This window comes from Fukomys damarensis, unplaced genomic scaffold (genome assembly GCF_012274545.1).
Source record: "Fukomys damarensis isolate Sample0158 unplaced genomic scaffold, DMR_v1.0_HiC HiC_scaffold_20, whole genome shotgun sequence".
In the NCBI taxonomy this organism is placed as follows: Eukaryota; Metazoa; Chordata; class Mammalia; order Rodentia; family Bathyergidae; genus Fukomys; species Fukomys damarensis.
In genome coordinates, this window is record NW_022900932.1 from 6,376,245 (window position 1) to 6,390,074 (window position 13,830).

General features: G+C 51.5%; 1 protein-coding gene across 1 annotated transcript in view; it reads right to left on the reverse strand.

The window, feature by feature from the left end:
• Kif6 (kinesin family member 6) overlaps positions 1 to 13,830 on the reverse strand; it is a 314,938-nt gene that overhangs the window by 60,301 nt on the left and 240,807 nt on the right. Inside the window, exon 14 of the mRNA XM_010638879.2 lies at positions 7,979 to 8,087. Within this exon, the coding sequence (XP_010637181.1) occupies positions 7,979 to 8,087 (109 nt within the window). The remainder of the gene's footprint in view (positions 1 to 7,978; positions 8,088 to 13,830) is intronic.

A 13,830-nucleotide genomic window follows, 5' to 3' on the forward strand; every position in this document is an offset into this window, starting at 1 on the left:
CTGTGAGTGATGTTAACCACACTACCAGGATCTTACCGCTGAAAGCCACCCAGTGTTTTTCCCTCATTACAAAGTAGTGTATCAGAGAGAGACTGGTGACCTGTGACTGGTCACAGACCAAGCTGGCCTGAGCCCTGTTCTGTAAATCACTTTCGGTGGCACAGCCAAGCCCATCCAGTAGTTCTGCGGCCACTTTTGTGCGCTGCACCCTGGCTGTGCGGCGGATGTGAAGGACACCCTGTCCTACGGAGCTGAGAAAGCCCCTGGCCCTCTTTGAGAAAGAGCTTGCTGAGCCAGGTTTTCAATATGTAATTAAAAAAGCAATTCCCAATAACCCCCAACCCAGAAATGAGCACATTCTGATAAACACACCGGTCCAGCCTTTCCTGCTAGCACGTTTTCACAGAGTGAGGTCATGCTACACATGTAATTCTGTGCCCGCCTTCATTTTGTCTTCCTGGGCATCTTTAAGTCTTTCTTTATCCTATGCGAAGCTCTTTGATGGATGCCTACTGGTCCACAAGATGGTTGTGCTGCTGTTCAGTTCTCTGCAGTGCTCATGAGACACTCCTAAGAAGACTGCCCTTGCCCCAGCAAAGCAGTACAGGGTAGGGGTGTGAGAAACACAGCGTGGGTCCCTACAAAATGCGAGTTGCTTTCCACTTTTTCACTTTTCTGCCGCGAAATTAAAGCAGCAGTTGAAAGTCTTTGAGACCTGATACACGGTGGTAAAACAGGTGCACCCATTGCATGATGTTCGGCGACAGGAAATCATTGTGCTGCCTCGACTCATGGCCGTCATGCCTCCAGTAGAGTAGGAAGGGGCCTACCTACTAGCAGGGTACAGCGAGGAGATCTTTAGGTACCAGCTGAGTTGACCTGGGTCTTGTGGATGCAGAGGGGTGTTGGTTTTGTTTTGTTTTTTAGGAAATTTCCAAATATACACAGCCTAGAGTAGTAGGGCGAACTCTCACCTGTCACTGTCACGTTTCACTCACTGTCCGACTTTACTGTAGTCGTCTTCCTGCGCCCATCCTCTTCCCTTGCTCCCAAATCTTGCGGGGTCCCTCAGATCCCAGCTGTCATATTGTTTTATCTGTGAGCATTCCAGCTGCGCAGGACTGTGTTGGAGGAAGCAGGGAGGGGACAACACAAGCAGCGGCCAGACTGCCGTGGCTGTACCGTGCGCAGTGGAAAGAAGTGTGAGTTTACCTCACTGCCATTTTCCAAAGCTGTCTGCTTGGCCTGGGACTGCAGACAGGAAGTTTCCAGAGAAAGGGACTACATTTTCTCTCCACACTAGGTTCCTTGGGAACCCTCCCTGGCTCCCTCCTGCAGGCTGTCCAGTTAGGGCTTACTGTAGATGATGCATATCTTCTCCTCCATCGGAGGCTGTCACCGTCTAGAAATAGTGTGGTTCCCTGTGGTGCCGATTCTATTCACTAAACAGTCACAGGAAGTGTAGGTCCCTGTGCAGGGCTCGATGCGTGCACGTTGGTCATGCCTGCCGGGCTGGTGTGCTCTGAGGCGTGGTCCAGGCTGCTGAGAAGATGACAACTATACTTCTGGAGGAGGGATTGTGACAGCTTACTGCTGTCTGTCCCTAGTACCTAGGATTTCATAGGATTTGATGGTCATGCATCACTCGATGAGTGAATCCTCTGTAGTTTCAGTTTTGGAATAAGGAAAATGTAAGAGCAAGACTGCAAACATTGAAATGTATGCCAATACTGGATAAAACAGTGTAGGGACAGAAAAGGGAAGGCATTATGCACAGAAGGGATCATTTCTACGTTAGAGCTGTCCAGAGAAGCCCGATAGGTCAGGCTGGCGGTGTCCAGATGTGTCCCGGGGACAAGGCACTGTGGTCAGCACCCTGCTCCACAGCTGGCAGAAACTGTGGAGAGCCACAAGCTGCTCCATCCCTTCTTCCAGCCCAGAACTATAAAGAGCCTTTCCACCGGAGAGGTGTGGTCCCAGGGCCGTGCCCTCTTCCCGAAACCATTTTTCCTTCTCTCTTCGAGCTGTCACCACTCCAGGCCACCCCACCCACATGTGGTCCCGATCCCTGCTCATCCAGACAAACTCCGGGAAGCACAGCTCCGATGAACAGGGAGGAGAGGGACAGCATGGAGGAAGGCGGGGTAGTGAGGGGAGGAGGTGGGATGAAGGTGACCCCCGCTGTCCTCACCCTCAGGGTGCAGGACGAGGGCCGGTCTGGGCAGCAAGGAGCACAGTGCCAGGCTGTCCTTCAGCCAGTCTTGGTGACGCTGGGCCGGTGCTGCCACCCGCCTCTGTGACTCCGGCTCTCCAGGGAAGCTCCTGGGTCTGGGTATGCTGGGGACCCTCTGCGCTCACCCTCGCGGCCGCCAGGGTCTTCCCTGCTCTCCCCCGACACTCTGTCTTCCTCTCGGCCCTGCCTCGGCTCCTCACCCTGTTCCCTCCTGGCACATGCCCTGCAGACGACTGACACCGCCCGCCTCCCCACCCCGCTGCTCCTCTGCCACACCTTGGGCCTCCCAGTCTCTCGCGGCCCCTTCATGGAGGCCTGGAGTCTCTGCCGTTCTCCGCCCAGCCCATGTCACCTGGCTTCCCTGTCGCTCCTCTCCTGGTCCATACTTCCTGGCCACGCAGGCTGCTCCCCACGCCTCAGCCTGGCCCCCGACATGTTCCTCTCCTGCCCAAGGGCTCCCATGACTTCAGACAGGGTCCAGATGCCCAGCAGGGCGACGCAGACTCCATCTCACGCTCTGGGTGGCGCTGACTTCTAGCTCTTCCCTCACCTCCACCCCTCCAGGCTGGCCTGCTTTGCTTCAGTTCCACCACGAGTCACTTGCGGTCATCGGCGAGTCCTCGCTGTCCCTTGGAGCCTCTTTCTGTCTAAGCCCATTTGCACCTAGCCCCTCCGCGGTTTCCGCTGTGATGTCGCCGTCTCCGCAGAGCTCTCCCGGATTGAACCAGGCCACCGTGGGTGAGGCGCCCACTGCACCACGGGCTCCTGTCCTTCTTTATGGGCAGAGCGTGTGCAGTGTGGGAAGCATTTGGTGACTCCTCTGATTTGCTTTGAACGCGGTAAGCGGTCGGAGGACAGTGACCTCGTGTGCTTAATTTGCTCTCATCTACCTGGAGCACAGAGCACGGGCTTGCACTGAGGACGCGTCCACAAGTATTTGTAGAATGAAGGCAGGTTGGCTGCCTGACGTCCCCAGGTAACTGCCACCCTGCGCTGCTTTGCCTCGTAGCGGCTGGGTCCAGGCTCCTGGCTCCCAAGATCAGGGTGAGGCTGAGAGGCTGCGGAAGGTACGCCGTGCGCAGGTGCGTTGTGTGTGTGGATGCTGACTGCCCCCAACCCTGTGGGGATGTGAGGGTGACAGGACCTGCAAGCCGACCGCAGGGCATGAGAATTGTCCTCGCAGCAGGCGAAAGGGTTAGGACAGATCCCTGGGGTCAGTGGTCAAGGACACTTGACAGCTCCGACTTTTCCACCTTCAGAGGGAATGGAAAGTGTGGGGAAACTGAAGTAGAATCCCAGGTAACTTCGGAGGCCAGCTCACCCTGTCCTTGACATGGGCCAGCCATCCCCGGGCAAGCAGCAGAGGGCCAGGATGCCCTAACTACAGGGCAATTAGGGCCACACACTGTTCATGGGGACAGGGCAGTGGCTGCTCTCACCAGGAGCCCACCCGAGCTGCTGCTGGTCCTGAACCTCGGGGTCCCCAAGCGCTCTGTGCTCATGGTCCCTGTCATGCCAGGGGAAAGTGTTTCTTTAGCTCAGTGGGCTGGGTCAGTGTTGTTCCAGGGCAAGGTTCTTCTGCAGTGCCCTTTCCAGTCTTCTTATCTGGAGTGAAGCACTTAATATAATGATGTTTTTTTTTGGTAGCATGAACATTCAGCGTTCTTCTACATCAAAGAGGTAAACAGAAGGATGGGCCTATATTTTGTTATTTCCTTCCCTGTATGCCTGTATGCCTTTTATACCTTGGCTGCTTCCATTTTACTGTGACAAAGATCCACCTCTTATTTCTCTCGCACTTTTTAATACCCACAACCCTTTTCAGTTCTGTCCTCCTTAAGATGGCTGCCCTCTGTCATCTCCTGCAGGGTGGTACCTTCCCAACCTCATTCTCCACATTCTAGGAAGCTGTAAGTTTGCCCAAGCAGTTTTCTTGGCTGCTAACATTCCTCAAAGTCAATTTGAAAATATCATTCTCAAACAAAATAGTTTTCTGCCTACGATTTCTGTGTCCAGCATGGTTTTTAAAACCGTGGGGAGGCTGAGCTCCGAGTTTATAATTCTAGTTCAACAGACAAGGTGTGAATACAAAAAAAAAAAAGGAAAAATAGTAAATAGTAAATGTTAGAATTGAGGTCTCAGGGGAAGCAGGGAGCTCCTGTTTGGCATGGGTGTTACTTCCAGATGGTGCCCAAGGGTTTTCTGTACCCTCAGTCTAGGTTTCCTGTTGGTTTCAGATTGCTGCTCTGTTCTATGTGGGAAGAGCCCAACTGAGTGAGGCTATTTTTCTTGACTTTGTGCATGTTATCAACACCTTACTTCCAATTGCAGTTACCCTCCCCATTCATTTTTTTCTTTTGTTATTTAATGGGGTTCTGTGTCTGAGGAATTCTGTTTGTGCAAAGGGTGTGAACAAAAATATTCAGCTGTGCATTGCCTGGGCACTGGTATTTGCTAAGCATGGGGGCACCAGCTTCTCTTGACCTTATTATAGACTACATGGATGAGTGAGGTCTGGAAATTCTAGGCACTGTCAATTGCTATGGTCCTCTACCTAAAAGTCCTGCTTAAGAGTTAGCTCGCAGGCTTGAGGTCATCGAAGGGCAAACATCCTATTAATACACCAACTTCTTGTTTCTCTTGTCACAGAGAGGCAGCATAAGGTCCCCACACAGAGACCAGAGCTCAGAGATGCGTCTACAGCCATCGACGTGGGGGAAGGGGAGGGGAGGGAGAAGCCTTCGCTTGAGATTCACGGAGAGTGCAGGCCACTGGTGATCCTCACCTGCAGCTCTAAGTTAGTGGAGGGACTCAGGGTGGCTGACTACCCCTGCCTTTGGGATCAGAACCCACTTGCTAGGGGCTAGGGAAGCTTTTTCGAGGGGCAATTTGCCCCGTCCCTCTTTCATGTGCGTTGTCAGTGGCAGGTGGACGCTTCCGGCAGAGGAAGGGAAGTAGGTGAATGCCACGCTGAGCCCAATCCCTGTGGCCCGCCTGCAGGTGTCCCCATGGGCCCTCTCTGTCACTGGGGGGACTGAGACAAATGTGTGGAAGGGGCCAGGGGTCACTGGATGAACATCCAAGTAAGGGCGGTGCGCAGTCAACCCTGGGAGCCTCTGGGCCTGCTTTCCGCATGAATAGCTGTCTTTACAGAAGATGCTTTCTCTTAGCCCCCGCTGTAGGCGTCTGTGCCTCGGTAATAGCTAAAAACTGAATAATCTCCATGACTGCACACAAACGTGCCAAACCTGGGAAAGGGCAGGTTCTGGGTTACACCCCCTCCCTCCTGGGTCCCCCGATAGGAGTATTTTCAGGATGGGTATTACAGTAACATTAAACAGAGGTCTGGAAAATGTGGGCTCGTCTCCTGACTTCTCATTTGACTTAAAAAGACTGATCTACTGCTGGGAAAACATCTTTTCAGAGGAAAGCTTTGTGTGAGTTTCATTAATTCTCTTGCACATCGGCCATGGGGAAGATATGCCTAGGAACACTGCAGCTAGATTTCCTTAACCCAAAGCACATGCTTCTGGGGGCTGTCAGACTGCTGAGCTACAGCAGGATGGCTTTGCCAGGACTGGATCCTTCAGGAGCCCACAGCTTGCTCATCTGTCTGTTTCCCCCTGGAAAGAGACCTGAACCTCGGCACAAAGAGAACCGAGATCCAGGCCAATTTTAGAGTAAGAAAGATGAAGCATCATGATCTCCCTTAGCCAGGAGTTCTTATCCTTGAGGGTAAAAAGAATCATTTGATTATATATATATATATTTATATATATATATGACTTTTTTTTATACCATTGATCAAACTCAGGACCTCGTGCTTGTGAGGAGTTGATAGTATTTTTAATTGGTAGAATTCTGGGAAGGTCTCTGGACACTGTCAAAGCCATTCTTTCTTTCCTTCTCTCTCTCTCTCTCTTTCTTTCTTGAGACAGGGTCTCACTATGTAGTTGAGACTGACCTGGAACTCACTATGTAGCCCAGGCTGGTCTCGAGCTCACAGTGATCCTCCTGCCTCAGCCTCCTGAGTGCTGCGATTACAGGCGTGTGCCACCATGCCCGAAAGCCGGTTTTCTTTTGAGACAAGTTCCCACTCTGTAGTCTAGGCTGGCCTTGAGCTTGCAATTCTCCTTCCTCAGCCCGCCAAATGTGGGATTACAGGTGAATGCTACCACACCTGGCTCATGACAGTGGTTTTCCACTGTGGTTGTTATTGGAATACATGTTTTAAAAAGGTGTGCTCAGGCTCCATTCGATGAGATCAGACGACTAGGGGGTTCAGGCCTGGCTTGTGAAATGAGGATGATGAGCCGCCTGTGGAAACTAAGAAGCCTTGGGCATGGACACAGCTGAGGGCCACTGGAAGTCCTGCTGGCTGTGACAGCTGTCATCTGTGCTTGCCTTCAGCTTGTCCTCCTTTTTTCCTTTGCTCCTTCAATTCCTTCTCACTTGCTCCTTCACACCCTACATGCCACCTGATGGCCTCGTGGCCACATCTTCTATGTGGCCGTTCTACTCCCTTCTGCTTGTTGCTTTGTGGCATCGAACACCACTGACTGTGTGCTGCTGCTTGTAGCCATCTCCTATGGTTTAGATCACAATATCCCCAAGAGCCTCCTGCTCAGAGGCGGGTTTTTGCTGGTGATTGGCCACAAGCTGATCCGCTGTTAGGAGGCGGGGCCTGGGTGGAGGCTGTTGCTAGGGGCGTAACCTGGAAGGGCCTATCCCTGTCCGGCTCCTCCCTGCCACCGTGTGATCAGCCGCTCTCCCACCAGGCGTCCCCTCTCCCCGCCAGTCTGACAACCATGTTAGAAGAACTGAAGCTTCTGAAACGTGAGCCAAATAAACCTCTTCCTTTGCGCCGTGGGTGTCAGGCATTTTGTCTCAGCCACAAGGAAAACGACAAAGACCCCATCTCGCCTCTTGGCTTTCAGGACTCCACTCTCTCTCGTCCTGCCTCTTAGTCTTTCTCCGCGTCTTCCCAGGCCTCCTTTCCTCACCGGTCCTCTGGAGTTCCATGCTGGCTCACCTACTGAGCCTGCTTCGAGGTGTGGTGGACAAGCACGTATCTTTCAGACCGGATCTCACTGCGATTCAGTGAATCAGTTTTGGAGATGTCCCCTGGGCTAACACCTAGAGCTGCCTGTGACCTGTCACAGTTTCCCGTGACAGTCGGGACCTCTTCCTCGTGCGCTGGGCCTGTGTGCTGTGTCTGCTGAATCTATGCATGGGCATTCTCTAAAGGGGTCTGGAACCCTGTCTCGTTTGACAGCACATCAGCAGACAGTCCTGCCCGCTCCGACAGTGGGCTGAAGGACTCACCAAAAGGACTCGGGGTCACAAGACACGCGTGCGAGTCCTAAGAAGGACTAAGAATGACAGCTGGCAGGCCTGCACTGCTGAGGGTGTGCTGTGGTCCGTAGATTTGGTTCCCTGCCTTGGGAACAGAATGGCGTCAGTAGCTTCACGGCTGAAGAGAGTTAATGTACAGTGTGAGAGCCGTGTGCAGTTAACGCGTCACTAACAGACCCTAAAAGCGGCCCGCCCCAACAGCGCTGGGGTAATGAGGCTCACACACACGGAAGAGAATCTCGCCACAGTGGATACAGTTGGATGTGGAACTGAACGAACATCATCCCTTTCTCACACAGCGAGACTGGGCAGGCTGGAAAGGACAGCACATTTCCTTCCTCTCGGCTGGCCTGGCGCTGGAGGGCCAGCTGCTCTGGGACACAGCCTTACCTCTGTTTCAGAATCTGTTTGTTGTCATCAATGGTAACGCTGTCAGCGTGGTCCCTCTTGAAGATTTCAAAAGCCTGCTGGCGTCCGAATGACATTTCCTCTCTCATCCCTGTTTGGAGACACAGAGAAATAGCCTCAGTCGCAACATCAGGATCCTATTAATTTCATTGTCACTTTAGTCAGACCGCAAAGCCAGCCCTGGCTCCACCAGGCCCACAGCAGAGAGGCTCTCACCAGACAGGTGGCCCCAGGCTCTCCAGCTGGCCGCCAACCGGCAGGCCAGTGAGGAGGCCCTCGCAGAGCCACTGCAGCACGCCGCAGGGCTGTGCCTGTGTGGTGTCCGTGTGACTCTGGGGGTGGGGCTCGGAATGTCTGCTCCGAGGAAATGAAAACCAGAGCGCCAGGCCCTTGCGTGGCCCAGAACATCTGCAAATGCACTTTCTGCCATCATCTGGTGCCACATTTCTCCCCGTGCTCCCGCTGTGCCCGGTTTTGGTTTTCTGTTAAATTTCACCCTGAATTTCCAGGCATTTAGTCCCAAGAGCGCTAACCCAGGCGGAAAGGTACAGAGTCTAGAAAATCCTGCTCCCAGTTTCCATAAAGTGATGCACCCCCTGCTCCCTGTGGCTGGGGAAGGTCCTGGTCCTGTTCAGGCACGAGGTTCTCATTCACAAGGCCCACGATGTGGACTCCAAGCTTGTGTCTTATCTCAGCTCGCCCAGTCACGTCTTTTCCCACAGGCCACCTGTCCCCTCTAGGCCAGTTCTGGAGCCTGGAGTCAGAGTCAGGATCCTTGGAGTAACACGGCCGCATCCCCATGCCAGGCCCTTCTGACAACCTCCCGGGGCAGGGGCTGGGGCACGGAAGGGGCCTAAGCCTCTCAGGGAGCGCTGAATACACAGCTGAGTTTGGACAGATCAACAGTCTTTAGCATGCTTCTGCCCAGGGCCACGTTTCTGTCCAATGGGCCACTTATCTTCACTGGAAACCCAAGTGGAGCCAATCTCCCTCCACCATGCTCCTCATTCACGACCTTGTGACTGGCCCCGTCCACTGGCACGTGCCGTGACATACTTTCTTATTGTCACACGAAGTTTCTTAAGGGGCAGAGATCTTTTTGGGACTCCCTGGTGTCCTGTTCAATGCCTGGCATCTAGATGGTGCTGGACACGTGTTCAGTGAATGGGGGTCAGGAATGAGGCAGGCACGAAGGTCAGCCATGCTCTGATTGCCACAGCAACACAGAGAGGCTCAGTGTGAGGACGTGGGTACCAGAGGCTCATTCATATGAGTGACACCGACGTCTCTCTCCTGGAAACAACCCCGAAGAGTCTCATCTCCCAGCCTGGGCACGAGGGACCGGACCAGCCCATCTGACACCAATTTAATGATTACCGAGACAAAAATAGCACCATGAAGAATGTCTGGATGGTGAAGCTCACGGTGACAGCCCCTTCCCAAGCCGAGGCAAATGAGCCGCTCGCTCCACATCTGTCCTGCACGTGGCAGTGTCGGGTGGGCACGGTGCACAAGAGACATCGGCGAAGCACTTCTGGGAGTAGGGGGGCTCACTCCCCTCTGCTCCTGTCCCTGTCTGCCCAGGTGTTACAATGCATAATCATAACACCCAGTGGGGAGAGGGCACTAGTCTGTTTGAGGCAGTTAGAGACAGGAAAGCTCTGGAAAGACTTGGGAAGGCCCCCACAGAGGACGTGGTCAGAGAGCTCCTTCCAAGCAGCGGGGACCGGGGGAGCCAGGGAGTGGAAAGGCGCACAGAAGTGGGAAAGTTTGTCAGGGTTGAGAAGTGCAGATGGACAGAGGGGTAAAAGGCCACGCGGAAGTTTTGCAGGGCTCACGATGCTGATATGACAGCAGGAACTGACTGCCGCTGCTTCTCGGGGCGGACGGGAGCAGGAAGGATGAGAAGCACAGAGGAGGTAAACCCGGGAGGGTAGTTGCAGAGAACACTGCAGATCCTGCTAAGGAACCTGGGGCCAGCAGCACAGTGTTTATCCACAAATCACCAATTTTCTAAGATTCAAAATTTAGTGACATATACATGGTAGGGAGGAAATATTTGGGAATATTTAATGTGGCTATTTAAAGGCGACCTTGCAGTGCCATGGACTTTTCACCAGGAGGATGGCAGGGCTTTCCCCCCAGCTGCTGTGGAGAAAGCGCTCTGCAGTGGAGCTACTGACCGTGGTGACCACAGAGGAGCAGCCGGTGGTGTGACGAACATCCTGGCAGCTTCTTAAATGCCTGCCAGGGAGGGTGAGGCCGCTTGACCCATCTGCCCCCCCCATGAAGCAAAGCAAGGCCTAGATGCGCACAGAGCACCGGGATGGCTGGGCACAGGGACGAGACCCAGGGTCCCTCTCCATCCTGGCCCTCTCCTCCCCACCCATCTCTGCTTGTTCAGGGTCCGCCTCTGGCTCTCTTTGGATTGTACTTAGTATATCAGTTCTCATCCCAATTTGGGACCACCCACAAAATTAATGAATAGCTTTATTTATTGAAGCTATGTCTTCACATCCTTTGCCCTCTGAAGATTTAGAAATCAGGCTTTTCTTCCCACAACAGTCTGTAAGCACACATTGTATGCATTAGAAGAGAAAGAGCAAGGGAGTGAAGGGAGTGTGAAAGCTCACCTTGCTAATGAGACAGTCATCTTGTTTGTTTATCCCTCAAGAAGTGTTTATTTATCTTAGGTGCTGTGCAAGAGACAGAGCTGCAAAATGGAACAAGAAGATGAAAGCTTTGATCCTTGTGTTTAAAGAGCTCAAAGTCTGGTGGGGGAGGAAGAAAAGTGAAGGAATAATTGCACTGCTGCTTGCTAGAGGGAGGCATTGTCCAGCACCAGGAAGGGGAGACAGGGAGGGGACATTTGTCCTAGAAGGGGGCTCAGAAGGAGGAGAGCACCTGACTTTCACCTGGAGGAAGGGGGAGAGCCTGGGTGGAGGGAAACAGGAAGTGTGGATTAAAGGTGATCCGATCAAGCTAAGTGGTTCTGCCACTCAATAGGAATGTCTTTTGAGAGATTAAAATGTGAATTTCTTACATAGGCTATGCTCAGCAAGGTACTTTCTCACATACTCTTTCAGTTAAATGTCTCCATGATCTCTTTTAGTAGTTTGATGAGGAAACTGAGACTTAGTTAAAGAGATGGTTACTAAGGGATGAAAACTGCCCTGTATTTAGAAGCAAACAGATCTGCTCTTAGAACAGTTTTTTCTAGGGAAAATTTCTGACAGGAAGGGGACGGGAATGGCATTGAAAACAACTTGTAGCAGATTTCTCTCTGAGATTGGACACTTATTTGTATCTATTATGTCCAGAGCCTTGGTTTTTTTTTTTTTACAGTATTACTGAGAAACAGAACCCTGAATTTGTTGACTAGTTTACTTGGCACATTGATGAGTTCTATTTTTGTTTCTAGAACCTGTAAGCTCTGCAAGGGCAAGCAGCTTTGTGAGTTTTGTTTGCAGTGGTATTTGTAGCATTTGTTTAGTACCTGGCACACAGGAGGAACTTGATCAAATGTCTTCAAATGAATGAATAAAGGGACTCGTGTTTCAGACGCTTTTTTCCTCCTTTTGGCAGAGCATATTATAAGCATTGCTCTTCCTCCACCACACACTACTGGGCAGGTTCATCACACCTGTATGGTGTGAATTTAGAAATTCAACACAGTCTTCTCCCTACTACCTGCGACCCTGCTTACCATCCTTCTATTAGAGGTGAATCCCAACTCTAAGATGGTATTGTAAAAATACAGCTGCCCTTGAAGGTGTCGGTATTTTAGGGCTAGCAAAGACAAATCTCATAGTTTGTTGACAGCTAGCTAACAGGTCCTGCAAAGCCATACATTTTAATTTCTTCCCAATTTAGTTTAGTCTGTCAGAATGAGCTCCTCATCTGGGGTTGGGGCATGATGACTTCTGACCTGCCATACTCATTTTTTGCCCCTACTCGTTTGCTTTTAGTACATTTATTTCAGTCCCAGTCTCAACAAGGAGTCCTAGAAAATGTGGATGCCTAAGAGAACGCTGCTGGCTCAGTGAGTCCCAGGGTCTCTTAGAACCTACAGGAGCCCCCCGAAAACATGACATTGCATTGTAGGTTGTGGGTTGGTTGGAAAATGTCTGCAAATCTCAAAGCTATAACCTCCTCTGGATTTTTTTTATGCCAATTAAAGACCATTTTGGTAAAAATGGCAGTCAACAAAGGGCTTTAGAAACTAGCCTTGGATTTAGTTTCTGAAAACATCAGGCATCAACATTCTTGTGTGCCGGTTTCTTACCCACTTCTTAATGCACTACTCCTTTTTGTCCTCCTAAAATTCAGTTCTTTATTTTTCTAAAGAGTACAGTCCAGTGCTTTGGGAACTGCTTTCCACACCCAACACAGGGTCCCATGGAAACCAAATGGAAAGGACAACACGGGATGTGGAAAGTTTAAGCTTCTGCCTTTGGACCTGTTGTTGATTTCTTTTTAGTTCTGGAGTGCATGGACCAGGGCTTATTTTCCTGGCTACTCCCAAACAACCTACTGCTGCTTAAGCTATTGCTTAAAAATTGACAAAACTCAAATGATGGAGGGTTGGGTTATTCACGCTGAAAAATGATTTCCTAGTAGGAGCCAAAGATATATTTTCTTTGGGAGACATTTAATGCAAGGCTTCAGTTTTCTTTGACTAAAAAGAGAAGGGAGAAAAGACCAACAGGGAGTGATGAAAAGTGAGCGGGGGTCTTGAAACACAGTCTGAGACCAAGGGCACCAGGCAGCTCAGAGCTGGGTGCAGTACATTCAGTGCTAAGGCAGGAGGGAAGCTGGGTTTGGAAGGATGACTGTGCTGCCTGTGGCTTGATGTGCAAACTTGAAATGCAAGGTGAAGGACTGGCTCTGACACAGTGGTGCAACAAATACCTATGCCATGCAGAATACAGAAGTGCACACGAGGAGGAGATACACAGCAGGGAAACAGTGTGTCTTTGGTATCTGACATTTCTCAGTGAGCACTGACCTCGGTGAATCTTCACAGTAACAACTGGAAGAGAATTCCACCCTTGCCTGGATGGAGAGTCCAGAATGAACGGACCAGCAGGGAGAAGAGGAAGGCTGGGTATAGATGAGTGAGGATGCAGAGCTGGCTGGAGATGATCTGCCAGAGGGAGCCTGAAGCACACAGGTCAGGAGGGATAAAGGAGTCAATGGTGCCTGGGACCAGGATGTGCCCAGGGCCATGAAGAGGAAATGGTGGTGTCAGCCAGCAGCCCCCGAGGCAAAGGACACGCTGATGGCTTCCAAGTGGAAAGGAAAGGATCCTTGGACATGGGAAGGCTGAAGGATCTCCCTGATGGGGAGGTGGAGCGTCTCCCAGGAAGATGAGATGGGACATTTGAGATTTTATCTCTGCCTTCTTCCCCTACAGAGGGAGAGCACTGTCAGTTAGGAAGGAGGAGGTTTTTCCGGAAGGCACATGGAAGAGGACTGCAGATATGAATTCCCCTCCACGCCTAGGCAGAGGAAGATACTGCTAACCATTCATAGCATTTTTGCCCAGGAAATTAACGATAGTTTTAGAGCTTTTGGTACAGCTCTTTGGACAGCATTTATAGTCAGTCATCTCTGGCAGAGAAGCTCTCTAATAGTGGCTTCCAGATTATGGACCAGTTAAATGACAAGTGCCACTTACTAACAGATACTGCTGTCACTTTCATCATTCCTGTGCCACCTCTCCCATGGCCTTCGGAGCTGACACACAGAGGATGTGACCCCCTCCCTCCCCCGCAGCTGTGGTGTCCTCGGCCCAGCTGGACCTTAAGGGAACTGTCTGTGAGTAGATGCCA